The following is a 13,378-nucleotide window of genomic DNA, read 5'->3' on the forward strand; positions in this document are numbered from 1 at the left end:
ATCACCACCTCTCAGAATATTGACCTTTCCTATAACTATATCTTGCTTAAATGCATAAGAGTAAATATTATGAAGTATATAATCGAATGCATATGTGCAGATATATTTTATGTTAATGTGTTAAATGTGCCAAATATTAGCGCACTTATCAATGAATATTACAATATTACGATGTTATTGTTTGTTTACATATACATTTTTTACACACACACATACCCACACACATAATAAAATTCATACGTGTATAACCATGATATTAAAATTATATATTAAACATTTTTAGCACATTTACATTGATTATTCGCGTCTCCATTGTTATACAATAAGATACTCATCGGGGATCCACGGCGGCATTAATTAGTCGAACACTTTTGGCATTTTTTGGAGTTCAGCGGTAAGATTCGATAAGTTTTCTAAATAAAACCACTTCCCGCATAATACACACTGTATAGTCGTACGCGTTTAAATATGCACCGCGTTTATATATACATTTGCGTCGTATATAATACAAAAATGTTTCTGTTTACCTCAACATCATATGCAACTCAGTCGCTAGAAAGGTTCTTGCCCTTTTGTATCTTCCAAAGTATTATTCTACTTTTCCTATAATAAAATTAAGTTCATTCCGCGTGTAATTTTCATACGCCTTTCAGTCTTCTATTTACTGCTTTTCCTACTCACATTTATTCTTAATCCAATTTACTTTTCCCATCCCTCTTTCTCTTCTCCATCTTCTAATTCTCCCTCTCTCTCTCTCTCTACTTCTTAACTTTTTTCTTTTTCATGTATATTGGCAGCGTAGCATATATCCTTTGGATTTGACTTGGCACAAACAGAGTCATTGTAAAAAAAGGCACTATTTTCATAAAGCGAAGTAGTTTTGTTCGAGAGAAACATTCTAATTTTGTTTTTCATGAAACTTACGGATCTCCATCCAGTATGATAAGTATCAATAAGAAGCAACTCGGTTTGTGTCCATTAAATTCTCATTTATTCGTAGAAGGATTTTCATTTATTTGTCATAATATTTAACATACTTCCAACGCCATGGTTACGTTTTGACGTTCTAGAAAAGTGTGGCTCTGCTGTCATATTTAAAATCGGAATTTTCTCTTTTATGTAAAAAAGGAAATAAGCTTGCAATATACAATTTCACAGTTTATCACATGACCTTACACGTACAAATGTGTAAATGCTATTTATTTGAGATTGATTTTTATCCTGTTATTTATTTTACATTTATATAAAAAACATTATCAGTCTTATAAAATTTTAGTGCAAAAAGATACATTTTTGCATTATCTCAAAATCTAAATTGTGCGCATCGTTCGCGACTAGGAGGATGAAACGTGTATAAATGTATTATGTTATGTATAAGAACGATCGCGTATAATTGTGAAATGAGAAAAAATCGTGGCTTTGCTATAAGTATATTACAATCAATTTCGTACATATTATGCAACTATTTCGTAATATCTAGATTGCCGATTTGGCGAGTAATTACGAAAATGCTTTTCGTGCTCTTTACTTTCGTAATATTTTATATTATATGCAGTGTTGGAAACGTTACTTCAAAAAAATAACGCGTTACCGTTACCGTTATTTTTCGTAAAAAGTAACGCGTTATCGTTACTCGTTACCAATTTTAAAAAGTAACTCGTTACCGTTACCGTTACTTAAAAAAATAACAATTCGTTACTTTTTCGTTACTTTTTTATAAAATATTTAAATAAAATATGTACTTGATTAAAAAATGTAATTATTTTTATTTTTACACATTTGGAAAATTTGTGTTTTCTTGTTAAAAAATATGCCGGTTAACATTTTTGTGTTAAATATTTAACACATTCATGTGTTAATTTAACATGTTGCTGTTGTGTTAATTCAACTCAAGTGTTAAATTTTTAAAACAACTAAAAAAAGTGTAAAAATTACACATTGTGCACCTATTTTTTATTTTACACAATAGATATGTTCCGTATTATTAGTGACAAGTTTTATCTGTTAAAATTTACAGAAAACTATATTGAGAGTAAAGATGTATGTAAAAATAACTTTTTTTTCGAGTTAATTTTATCATTAAAAATATGTTGATTTTACACAAAATTTATTTCAAATTACTTCGCAGTTTGCATTCATTTTGGGTTAAAATATTAACATAATATTAGTGTCACCATTTAACATATCCATATTATGTTAAATTAACACAAAAATTTATGTGGACCGTTTGGGACATGTGATATCTGTTAAATTTAACACAAATTTTTCACCTGTGTATATATGTTAACATTTTATTCATATATACATATATGTATATATATTATTTTAATAATAATAAATTGGTTTTGCGAAACTCTTGCACTTATAATTGCACATTGTTTTACTTAAAATGGTAACACTAAAATTATAATTTTAGTGTTAATAATATAATAAGTAATAAAAAGAACTTAATTAGTAACTAATGAAAAGAACTGAAAGTAAAGAGCTGTTGCCTGAGTGGAATCTGTGCGTTCATTCTGCTGATTTATTGAGTAGAGATAAAAATTAAAATAACGATAAAAGTAACGGTTAAATTCGTTACCGTTACTGTAAAAATGTAACTACGTTATCGTTATCGTTACAGACAGCAAAAAGTAACGATCGTTACCGACAAATAGTAACGGTAACGGTAATGACGTTACAAGTAACGCGTTACTTCCTAACTCTGATTATATGTGTGAAGAAGTATACTGAGAGTATATATATCTCAAAACTACACATAGTAATTTTAAGAACAGATTCTATAGAATATGTGTCAAGATAAAAATTCTGATATGAAAATGTCAAGGCTGTAACAGTTTGAAAACAGGAAGCGATTAAAAGCAATGATAGAATTGAAATTTCGTATATTCAAGTCGAAATGTCACATTAGTTATCTCAAATTTTATATTATGCGTATGTACAAAATGCAGTGGAAAAGACAATTTCTTCATGAAATTATTAATGTATATTCGTACAATAATTCAATATCATCAAAAAAGTTCTGCTTATGGAAGTTGTATGATATTTCGATAATACGCAAAATTTCAGTTTTATCATTAGTGAATTTTTTGCTTCCCTAATCTCTTCCTATTTAAAACTATTATAGTCTTGATACATATTTTCATACTAGAATTTATGCTTTGAATATTTCAAAGCATTTGCCCTTCAAATTTGTATCAGTAGTTTTGAGATACTGTAAATAAGATCGACAACATAACTTATATAATTATTTTAATTATTTCAGTTTCTGGACCAATTTAAATTAATATATTTTTCAATACTTCGGTGTTTAAAGGGGCTTACAAACTGACTCTAATAAACTTTTTATAAGTCACTGTTTTTAAAGATTTTAATGTCACTTTTATTCTGTTTCTTTAGAACATATAATAATTACAGTCATGAATCATTAATATAGAATAGTAATGGGGAAAAAATTAAAATACTCTTAATTTTTAGTTAATTTATAGTTAGTTGATGTTGGATAGTGCTAACGTAATGTGATAGCAACTGTGTGCTAAATAATTTCCAAATAAAAATTATCCATAGCGTCATATGGTTGAACGATTAATTGAAACACTTCGAAAAACTAGATGTATAAATCGACATAAACGAAATCGTTGAAAATTCAAAACTAGTGGCACAACTGAATGTTTTGTTGCAGTTACAGTGATCAATGATCTTCGTATTTCCCGAGAAATTGCAAAACCGTATTTAAATCTAGTGTTTTGAATATTTTACATCGTCATCGTGTTTATCCTTTCCACATGGCACTGCGTCAGCAACTTCACGACGTTGTGTTTATAATAGTGTAATATTTCATCAGGATGTAAGACTTCATCAGCCGGTGCTATAATATTTACAAAGTAATATCTTATTTTTTTGAAAAATGTCGTTTACTGACAAATCCACATTCATAAATTATCAACTAAATATTCGAAATTCATATTATTGATCGAATTAAAATCTTCAGTGATTACGGTAAATTGAACATCAGTGTATACGTGTATCAGTGTATATATATGTATATATATATTAATCGACAAAAGGATTATTGCTCTTTATTTTATTAAAGGAACCATAACCAGTATGTTAAATTAGCCAGAGTATGTTAAACTATTTACAACTTCAACCTTCATAACATATATGTCAAAATGAAAAAAATTGGAGCTGTATAAATTTTCTGCATAATTATTCAAATTTTATATAAAATGAACATATTTATAATATAAAATTTTACTTAAGGAAAATGTTATTTGTACAATTTGCATAATGTCGCACTGTGCGTCATCATCACATTAATGTTTAGAAAAGATTGATTTAACATATGGTGACTGTTATAGAGAGATATTAGTTATATAAAATATGTTTTTTCAATATTTGAATTAGTTGATTATAAATTTAACACATAAAGTTAAATCAATACAATTTGTTAAATTAACACATGGGATATGTTGCGTTTTTAACATAAAAATGTTCACGAGAAAAAAATAGAAGTACAAAAGTTTTTTGCTGTATAATGCTCATGTCTGTCACATCAAGTTATTAAACCCTTGCCGTATAATGACGAATCTGACTCGTGTCTGACTCGTGATTTTCATGGTTGGCCCGGATTCTGTACCACGAGTCGCACTCGTGCCACACGGTGTGCGCACACGAACACGATAGATTGCGTTGCAAGACAACGAAGTGAGACGACTTGGTGCAAAATGCTAAGTATCTTTACATGTACTACATTATTTCCAAAGCTAGCAACATCATGAAGAACTATTTACTAATTTTTTGAGCTGTATTTTTTTATTGATTCGTCATCTAAAGTAAGCATTTTTACATAAAATTAAATAAAGTATTTTCAATATGTTATTTATTTTTAGGCAAAACAATTATTATAGTCCATCAGGCGAACTAACATCTACAAACTCTCAAAATTAATTTTTTCTAATATATTATTATTTGTATTAATATATTACAAAGATTATGTATATATGTATAAAAAAAGTACAATTTAAATTAATGTATAAAAGTTTTTTTATTAAAGTACCGTTGATTTTTACACGTTTCTAGCATGTGAAAGGGAATCGAGCGCACGGCCCCGTGCAAGCGACTGCGGTGTCAAACTAATTTGTACGGCAAGGGGTTAATCGAATATTTGCTCACTTTTAGAACGATCGTGATATTGTAAATTGGCCAACCCATTCTTTCGATTTTATTCCCTTGAATTTTTTGGGGTACGTTGAAACAAAATTTTACAAAGAATATTCCAACAACATGCAACAAGTAGATGCACACTCAGCAATAAATCATGATGTATTTGAAGCAATTGAGTAATCACTTAAATTATGTATCCAGAAGTGCATTACAAGTGAAGAAAGACATTTTGAATATATTCTGTAAGTTTCTAAGTATTTTTCCTGTAAAATTTATTTCTTCTATTATATCTTCACTTGGAATAATAAAAAAAATAGTTTTGCCGATGTTTGCTGAATTCGTTTTATTGTCCCTTAACAGATAGGCGAGAAAAGATTATAAGGTTTCCTTTTAAAAAATGAAGGTGATATAGAAAATGAAAATTATTTAGAAAAAATATAATCAGTTTGTCAGTTTGTAAGCTCTTCTGAACACTGAAATATTAAAAAAGATAATTTATATTGATCGAGTAGAAACGGAAATAATTAAGCTGATCAAGCTATGTTGTCTTATATATAGATGTTCAAAAAAATGTATAACAGTAGCAACTTCTCTCTTTATATTATTATTCATATAATTTATATTAAATGTTTATTATTTAACACAAGAAACGTTTCCAACCTTTGAAAAAATAAAATTTATCTTAATTTTTACCTGAATGAAAATTAAATAGTGTCTATATTTTTTATAAGACACACACACACACACACAAAAGTATTATTTATTTTTTTATAAACTTCAAATATTTTAATTCATTTTAATGTTGTATTTTATTGTATTGCATAAATATGAAACTTTGATTGTATTAAAGCCGCCAATAATTTAAAAGTGTTATATAATTGACTTTATTGTGACAAAATCATAGAAAAAGTCGTATAAATTTCCTTTCTTAATATAACTGAGTCGCCATTGTTGTATACTTTTCTGAACAAGTATATAAAGTTGATCATTTAGTTTCATCTTGCGCAACTATCTATTCTGGTCCGCATGAAAAGACATACACCAAAGTGCGCATGTTGATACCATCATTTTTTCTTAAGCTCGTTTTGATCATTGTATAACGAGACGAAGTATGTTTTATCGGCATCGTTTTGGTTTCCAACAGGAAATCGTAGTCTACAATCTTGAATATGGAGTGCGATCGATTAGTCCGAGTTTGCTGTTAAAGTTGTAAACGCATACAAATGTCCAGTCTCGTACGATTTATTAGTCGGCTTCAGTAGCGTATATTGTATAGTAAGTGTGTGTATATATATATAAATATCAAAATTTCGGAAAGATATCTACGTGATTAAAAAGTACATCTTCAATCCGCATGATCAAATTGAGAGTCGGAAGCAGCGAAGAAAAAAATCTTTCGCCTTCAAATCCTTCATGCGCGTTTGCATCCTCAGAGAAGTGAGGAAATGACAATATTTTGTTTGTTATAATCAACGCGTACAGAAGTAAGCATTAATGCGTTCGCATCTGAAAACATATTTCACTTATGTAACGTTTACTATTTGATTAGAAATGGAAAGAAAATTAATTTGTTTTTATTTCTATTTTACTTTTCAGCAATTGGAAACGGACGTGTGTAACTACACGCGCTTATCGTTAATTTAAAATTCACTCGATGTCAGTAAATAACAATATAAGAACTGAAGCTTTCCTTTTCTTTTCGCTTCAACGTTAAAACTCGCTTTATGGCAAATTTAATGTGGAATGTGCTTGCATATCTTCACGAAATATATAGTGTTTTATTTAAGCGCGAGTAATTTGTCGTGATTAAACCGCCATTCGACATTAAACACATAATGAAAGGCGCGAGCGTAATGGCAGGAGCACAGACTTTTGCATAAGCGCATAAAAAGATGCATAAGGAATTTGATTAGTCTATAAGCATGTGCATAAGGAAATGGACCAATCAAATTCCTTATGCATCTGTTTATGCGCTTATGCAAAAGTCTGTGCTTCTGACTTAAGCGTGTCCCGTGTTCTCTTACTTTCCATTCGTTTTCTTCAATACGCTTGTGATATTTCTCTACTTTTCATCGTGCATTCTCTCATTCTTGCTTTTACTCTCGTTATCTTCCGATTCGAGCGTAATATAATAATCTTTAATCTTTAAAAAATTACCTTTCCGAAGAAAGATGAAAAAAAAGATACCAATGGTACACGCGCTGCTTAATTATTTATATCTATTTTTCTACAAAAAAAAGTAGTACCAGAAATTAACACTAATTAAAAAATATAATATAAGAAATACTGTAGAAAACTTGCTGCTAGCTCAATTTACATCTAATAAAATGTAAATTATCACGATAATTTTTATTAAAATTATTTTCTTAATGTCTCTTTCGCTTCCTCTCTCTTTCCTCTGTTCTCTATTAACATTTTGAATAAATTAATCGACATTATTCATATTGCTATATGGTAAGATTAGTCACGTCAAATTTGTTGCATTAAATATTTTTTAATTAATACACATTTTGTGATGTCGCCGTTCTCGTAGAAAAATAGATTCATATAATCCTCAGCTCGTGTATTCGATGTTGTTTTATTTTTCAGAAGGTAAGTTTTTGAAGATATTACTTTTTTAGAACATTGACATATAGTTGAAATGTGTGTATCAACATTTTTTGGTTGTCAATCATTACACTCCACGCGTGGCACGTCATATGATACTTGATCTCTTTAATTGTTGTCTTTATACTTATTATCGCAAACACTTTTGCCGTAAAAAAAAACTGTACATTCCGATGATGTTTCTACATTTTTCAAAGATGAAATTTATCTAATTTATTCTTTACGACAGAATATGTTCTTTCATAAGATAAAAGTGTTAAAACAGTTTTGCAGTATAAATGGACCACAGGCTATCGATTAAATCTACTTAGAAATTAATTGGTTCAGCCGTTACAGAGATACAATCATCGTGCTTCCGTTCAATTAGAAGTTTCGCGTAAATGGTCCGTCTGTTTGTTTCTCGCTTATCGCGTGAAGTTGACACAAGAGACATTACCGTGTTTCTTTTAAACCAAGAAGACTAGCTATAAACAGATAGATATTATTATGACAAAGCCACCTTTTTGTTTTTGAAAATTTCGTTTTTATCGTATTCACTATTCGCCCTTGATAAATCGCAATGTTGCGTGTCGTCTAAATTGGTCGTCTAAATTATCATAGTCATCGCAAACTTTACTTAATATTAACCAGAAATAATTCAGACAATTTGTACATATGAAAATGATTAAAAAAAGAAATTTTAATAATTTACAAATTTCGGCATAAGAGTATACCATTTTACGATTTTCGTAATGATTTTTGAAATATTAAAAAGTAAAGAAGATTTGCAAAGGAATATATATAACGCTCTAGGTACAATTAGAAAATATTAAAAAAGAATACCAGCGGCGTGTTGACTTTCCTGTTGCTGCGTGTTTATATTTATTGTTAGATAATATTGAGTTGTAACAAAAGTTCATAGCGTTATTTTAGTGAAATTCCAAGACAAAATTCTTATGTACATATATAAGAATTTTGTCTCGGAATTTCACTAAATATATATGCATAAATATTTATTCAACTAAATACATATGCGTCGTTCTACTAATACTTGCCGTCTTTGTGGTAGCTTCATGATTCTATCTTTCCAGAAAACTTGTCATCTTTTCGTCATTAAAAAAAATTAAACAACACTACGGATGTTTGTTAAAACCCAATACAATCGTTGCCGTGCTTAAAGCACTATACCGCCTCGGCGCGCGAAACACGCGATTATTTACAATATTTCTTTAATTCACATTTCGATAATTATTGCAAAGATTCCATAATGGTACAGGATTTTCCTATTCAACTTAATCCACTTTATCTCTTTACCATCGTTAATTCGTACATTGCTGGACATTCTGTATACAGCGATCTTAATTGCGTCTCGCAAAAATCCGAAAATATCTTAAAGAGTAGCCATGTTCGATCTTTCGATAATATCGTGATGTTACTTGTTCTTGCGCTCTCTCGACTTTTCTTCCGTCTTTACTTTTTACTTTGCATTCTACTTGCTCCGATCAAGAAGTAACAATCCTCATCATAACAGCTTTCCCTTTCTACTTCAGCTCCTTCTTCCTCCTCCCCCCCCCCTCTCTCTCATCCATTTTCTTCTAATTTCTTTCTACATATCTCTTTGTTTCTCATTTTCTTCCTCTCTTTCTTACTCTACTTCTTGCCCTTTACTTTTCTCAATTTTCTATTTTATCAAACTCAATGAACACTTGGTGGATATTGCGTTTATTGGTGTACTGGACGATTCTTCGTGATCGTGACTCGTAAAATAAAAAAAATACTACGATGTGTGTCCACGATGTTCATTCTTTTAACTGATTGATTTGTTAGTTTGTTAATGTTAATGTCTGAGAAGAGGTCAATGGCATCAGATAACACAGGTCAACAAGGTGAAATGTCCTACGTAATTTTTCGTGCTGAATCCGAATCCGGCCTCCAAATTTTTCCAACACCTCAGAATTCCGAGATAAATGAGTACAAAATGTCGATTTTGATAATATTTAGATAACTGCTGTCGAAATAGTAATTACTTTAGAGTAATTGAATTTGGTGGGTGAGTCAGAAAGTTCTATTATCCACCTTCAAAATCAATTTTGATACGTCCTTATCCGATATTTTGTCGCCGAGACATACTATTTTGAAGATAGACATATTTTGATACATGGTAGCTCATAAATCACGAGTCCCAGACTCTCGTGAACACAAGACTCTTTAACCGCAAAACATTAAGTTTCGAATCGTTAAAGCCCAAATCTCCAAGTCCTTAAATCCAAAATCTTCTCGCGTCCCAAGCCCTCAAATCCCCAACTCATAAGGCCAAGGTATTTATGATTAAACGATCTGGAGTTAAAGGGGTTTGTGGGTCAGGGTTCAGGGTCGAAGGATTAAGGGCTTGGGATTCAAGGGATTGAATTTGAAGTGTTTGAGAGTTAAGAGTTTTAAAGAGTTACAAATCGTGAAAACGAAAAACGGAATTGTAGACGCATGCACATTTACAAGCGCATGCTGAGATATGCATTGATCTTTTTAAACTCTTTTGTAATCACTATGTCTGTGACAATTCTATTTTCAACCACCTTGGAGTCGTCCAGTTCACTCTATTCCTTATAATATTATTACTCCCTTCATTAGTTAACACGTTATAGTTGCAGAACAAACGCATCTTTCTCCTCCGCACATACGTTATATATAACTGTCATAATTTTAATGTATTTATTATAAATACAACAAACGCTGGCTTGTCATAACTATGTAACGGGAGAGGAAAGGAATATAACAACATATTATGATATCTCGGTATATCATCGATGAAATAAAAATTTACGCTAATCATATATCATACTAATGTGGTTCCGGTGTATCAATGTATATCATTTCTTTCGCGCGCGTGTATGTTGTGTATGTATTTTGTGTGTGTGTGTGTGTGTGTGTGTGTGTGTGTGTGTGTGTGTGTGTGTGTGTGTGTACGCGCGCGCGCCACGTATAAGAAATACATTTCATTCAGTCCGTTATAAATGTACAAGTGAGACTAATAAGAATAATATTAATAACAATATAATAATCATTTTATGATAATATAGTAATAATTGAAATAATAATATTTAGCTAATTTCATTATGTATATACATTATGTGTACAAAATGTGTACATGTATGTATGTATAGATGTACGTATATATGTACAATGTGTGTGTGTGTGTGTGTGTGTGTGTGTATGTGTGTGTGTGTGTGTGTGTGTGTGTGTGTGTGTGTGTGTGTATGTGTGCATACAGTGTGTAATTTAATTCGCGCCGACTATTTACACAGTGATGTTTCTCATGAAAAACTGAGTCGAAAAGTCCTGAATGATTTTTTTTTCTATAATATTTAATAAAGTAGTAATTATTGTAAATTATTGAGTAAAATCACGCCAATCAACGCCGCCCTTTAGAAGTATACACGTCTGTGAGTCACATAGTGGCGGCGGAGTACTCACGCACACTACCAGGCTCTCGGCGCCTGAAGATCAGCGCTGATTGGCGTGATTTTACTCAATAATTACTACTTTATTAAACATTATAGAAAAAAAACGGTTCAGGACTTTTCGACTCAGTTTTTCATAAGAAGCATCACTGTGTAAATATAGTTGGCGCGAGTTAAATTAAAACCCTGTATATATGTGTATACACACATACATACCTACATATACATAAGATTGAAATACATATATTTTATTTTCTAATACACGCATACGCAGTATTCCTTTCCATTTTCAAAGTAAAGATTAAAATATTTTACGCCATTCGTTGAATTTTTGAACCCCAGCCTCGCGCAATCACGCAAGTGCGTGAGTAATTTTGCGATGAAAAATAATATCATATCGGAAACAAATAAATAAATAAGAGTAGCCTTACAATTGACGTGAAAAAGTCTTTCCTTTTCGCCGTGTTTCGGCGTGCGCGAACTTCTAGTGTCAACAAACGGCCTACAATAATCGACAATATATGCGAAACATGTATGTTTTCTCTCTCTCGCGTATAAATTTTTCGGATTGGCATCATAATTTTTCGTTCGTTTCTTAGTTACGGTGTTTCGAGATAATGAAATAAGTAATGACAGTGAGAGGGTACTCTCCTATTACATAGTACTTCAATAAACGTTATTAACATAGTGATAATACAACGGCAGTAATAAAAAGTAAAAATTAGAACGTGACGGATCGCATAGAAATACATTCAAAGATCTAAACTTACGGTATGTCCGCGCATACATTCGCACATACATCCGCAGTACACGTATGCTGCGTATAAATATCTCACACACGCACGCACACATATAAAGGTTTATTATCAATATCATCATATAAATTCTTAGTTAATCCTGCGGTGCAGTGATACCGCGTCGAATTTCTTTCTATCGTTGCATCATCTCTCATTTCGTGGCTGCACAAATAACGAAGAAACAATAATATTTCGTATTTGTTCACGCTGCCCACCTCTGTGTATGCACATATTAGTACATCTCTTTTTCATATCACATAATATGCTTTTCTTTCTTATCGCGATGTAAAGTTTGAAAATGCACAGCGTACATGTTTTTATATATAATTCTCGCAAAGTCTCGTGCAATTTTGTATTTTTCACATCACGTTTCTCCATATCAAGAAAAGTGAAAATGCTCGATATACTCATAAGTATAATTTTGTTTGTGCCTCTCCCTCATTCATTTTCGAGCTCAATAGAAAAACCTTACAAATATTCAATATTAGGCTCGATGAAAAAGAACTCCGAAGAATCAGCTTTAACAGCCTTGTTTGTTAATTTCGACAGAAGCGGGACATGTGACGATAACAATAATGATATAATCCTATCTTTATAATAAAGCTGTGAATACGCGAGAAGAATCGCGTGGAGAATTTGCATGTTATTTGCGTGATTTTCGTCTTACGCTCATTTCGGTACGCGATAATAACGCAGGACAAGGTAGCCCAGGGTCCGGAAAACGATCAGAAATGCCACGAGCACTGCCGTGTTCGCCCACATTGGTAGACCGGAGCTCCTGGCCCCGCCTTGGTTCTCCAAAATCGCGGAAACGGGTATCGTCGTGCCATTTTTACACTCAAGGAATTTACTCGGCTGCGAGCATCTGTCATGTAAAACATTATGCGTTTCATCAGTACAAGTTACAACACACTATCCGAGACGAGTTCATTTGATTTATACACGTATATTAAATAATGTAGATAGGAAATAAAGATGTGATTTGTCTTGGCAAAATAATTCAATTGATCCGAAGTCCTATCTATAATTCCCAAAACATCAGATCTTGTAAATTAATGTGATTGTGTACATGATTCTTATACGTACCAATACTTTTCTAGCTGGTTACGTTTTTCAAAAAGATAATCTTTTCTTTTATTTAAATGTCCTTCTTTGATGAGATAACATTTTTTCATATTATTTTTACAAATTTTGATTTCTAAAATTCTACATATTACAAATTACAATTAACTAAAAGTTATATCTCATTAATCATCTTTTTGTTCTCAGAACCAGCTTAAGACTTTTTCTAAATATATACACGGTCTGTCCAGACTCTGGTGCAACTGGTACAAAAGAGACACAAGACGTCAATTATTTTTTGTTTTTATT

The 13,378-nt window shown here is 31.2% G+C and overlaps 1 protein-coding gene across 2 annotated transcripts in view; it reads right to left on the reverse strand.

Annotated features, from left to right (window-relative positions):
* Positions 1 to 11,812: 11,812 nt before the first annotated feature.
* LOC105278570 (ABC transporter G family member 9) overlaps positions 11,813 to 13,378 on the reverse strand; it is a 53,708-nt gene continuing 52,142 nt past the window's right edge. Inside the window, exon 12 of one of the 2 annotated variants that reach the window (XM_026971576.1) lies at positions 11,813 to 12,872. In XM_026971576.1, the coding sequence (XP_026827377.1) occupies positions 12,677 to 12,872 (196 nt within the window). In that variant the 3' untranslated portion in view covers positions 11,813 to 12,676. The remainder of the gene's footprint in view (positions 12,873 to 13,378) is intronic. The other variant, XM_026971575.1, reaches the window with a different exon arrangement.

Source organism: Ooceraea biroi, chromosome 8 (genome assembly GCF_003672135.1).
Source record: "Ooceraea biroi isolate clonal line C1 chromosome 8, Obir_v5.4, whole genome shotgun sequence".
NCBI classification, from domain to species: Eukaryota; Metazoa; Arthropoda; class Insecta; order Hymenoptera; family Formicidae; genus Ooceraea; species Ooceraea biroi.